General features: G+C 34.9%; 1 protein-coding gene across 1 annotated transcript in view; it reads right to left on the bottom strand.

Annotated features, from left to right (window-relative positions):
* The window catches only part of LOC106882532 (inter-alpha-trypsin inhibitor heavy chain H3), a 38837-nt gene that overhangs the window by 23278 nt on the left and 14569 nt on the right, over positions 1 to 990 (bottom strand). The window contains exon 6 of the mRNA XM_014933248.2: positions 358 to 643. Within this exon, the coding sequence (XP_014788734.1) occupies positions 358 to 643 (286 nt within the window). The remainder of the gene's footprint in view (positions 1 to 357; positions 644 to 990) is intronic.

Genomic DNA, 990 nt, shown 5'->3' on the forward strand with positions numbered 1-990 from the left:
CGCTTTTACAGCTATTTCGTATCAAGGTTATTATTGGGGAACTTCATCGGACCATCTATTTTTCAACATGCAAGGAAGTAGCTCTTACTAGGTTCCCCTCCTTTTCTCTTTCTATATATTTGTGCATATAAATATATACATATATACAGGGGAGAGAGAGATGTATTGCTAAAAATCAACTCACCATCATTTTGTTTCCTCCTAATTATGAATCAACATAAATATTAAAAGACAGTTTTTTAAAAATGCAAAAAAACCCCCCAAAAACATACATGCGAATTGCAAGAGATAAGAGCCTCCATTCAAGCCTAGTGATGTGTATTCACTATTAAAGCACACAACAGAAGCAGAACTTACCTCCAGATGCCTTTCTCTGTCTAACCCACACCAAAGAATCTTCGACATTTTTTTGATTCCATGGCTTCAGAGTAGGTTTCCAGAAAATTATTCTGTCGTCAAAGTCCATAATGTTGAAGCGATCACCTTCTACCAAGTCACGCATTATAAATTCCATTGCCCGAATCACTTGTGCTATTTTACGTCCAGTCATTGAGCCACTTGTGTCCAAGATAAACAAAATGTCCTTGGGAATTGGTTCCAAATCAGCCGGTGCAAAGAAGTGTACGAAATAGCCATTTACTGCCTGCCAGGAAAGATATATATATAGTTCAAATTTACATAAAATAAACGATGAGTAAGGGAACAAGCAGGCATACTAAGTTGACGCTTGGAAGAAATGGAAAAGCTTTTGATATTTGGAGTCTACTCTCTCCGACAGAAAGGAATGAGAAGGGAAAATGGAGATGGAATGAAAAGAATTGAGAGAGAAACAGTGTGTAGGAATTAGAATCTTAGCATGATGGAATATATATATATATATATATATATATATATATATATAAAATTAAGGATTGGAGAAAACGCATGTTATAATTGCATACTTTATTCCTACATATGTTTCAAAGGATCCTTTGAAACATATGTAGGAAT

The sequence above is a fragment of the Octopus bimaculoides genome, chromosome 15 (assembly GCF_001194135.2).
Source record: "Octopus bimaculoides isolate UCB-OBI-ISO-001 chromosome 15, ASM119413v2, whole genome shotgun sequence".
NCBI lineage: Eukaryota > Metazoa > Mollusca > Cephalopoda > Octopoda > Octopodidae > Octopus > Octopus bimaculoides.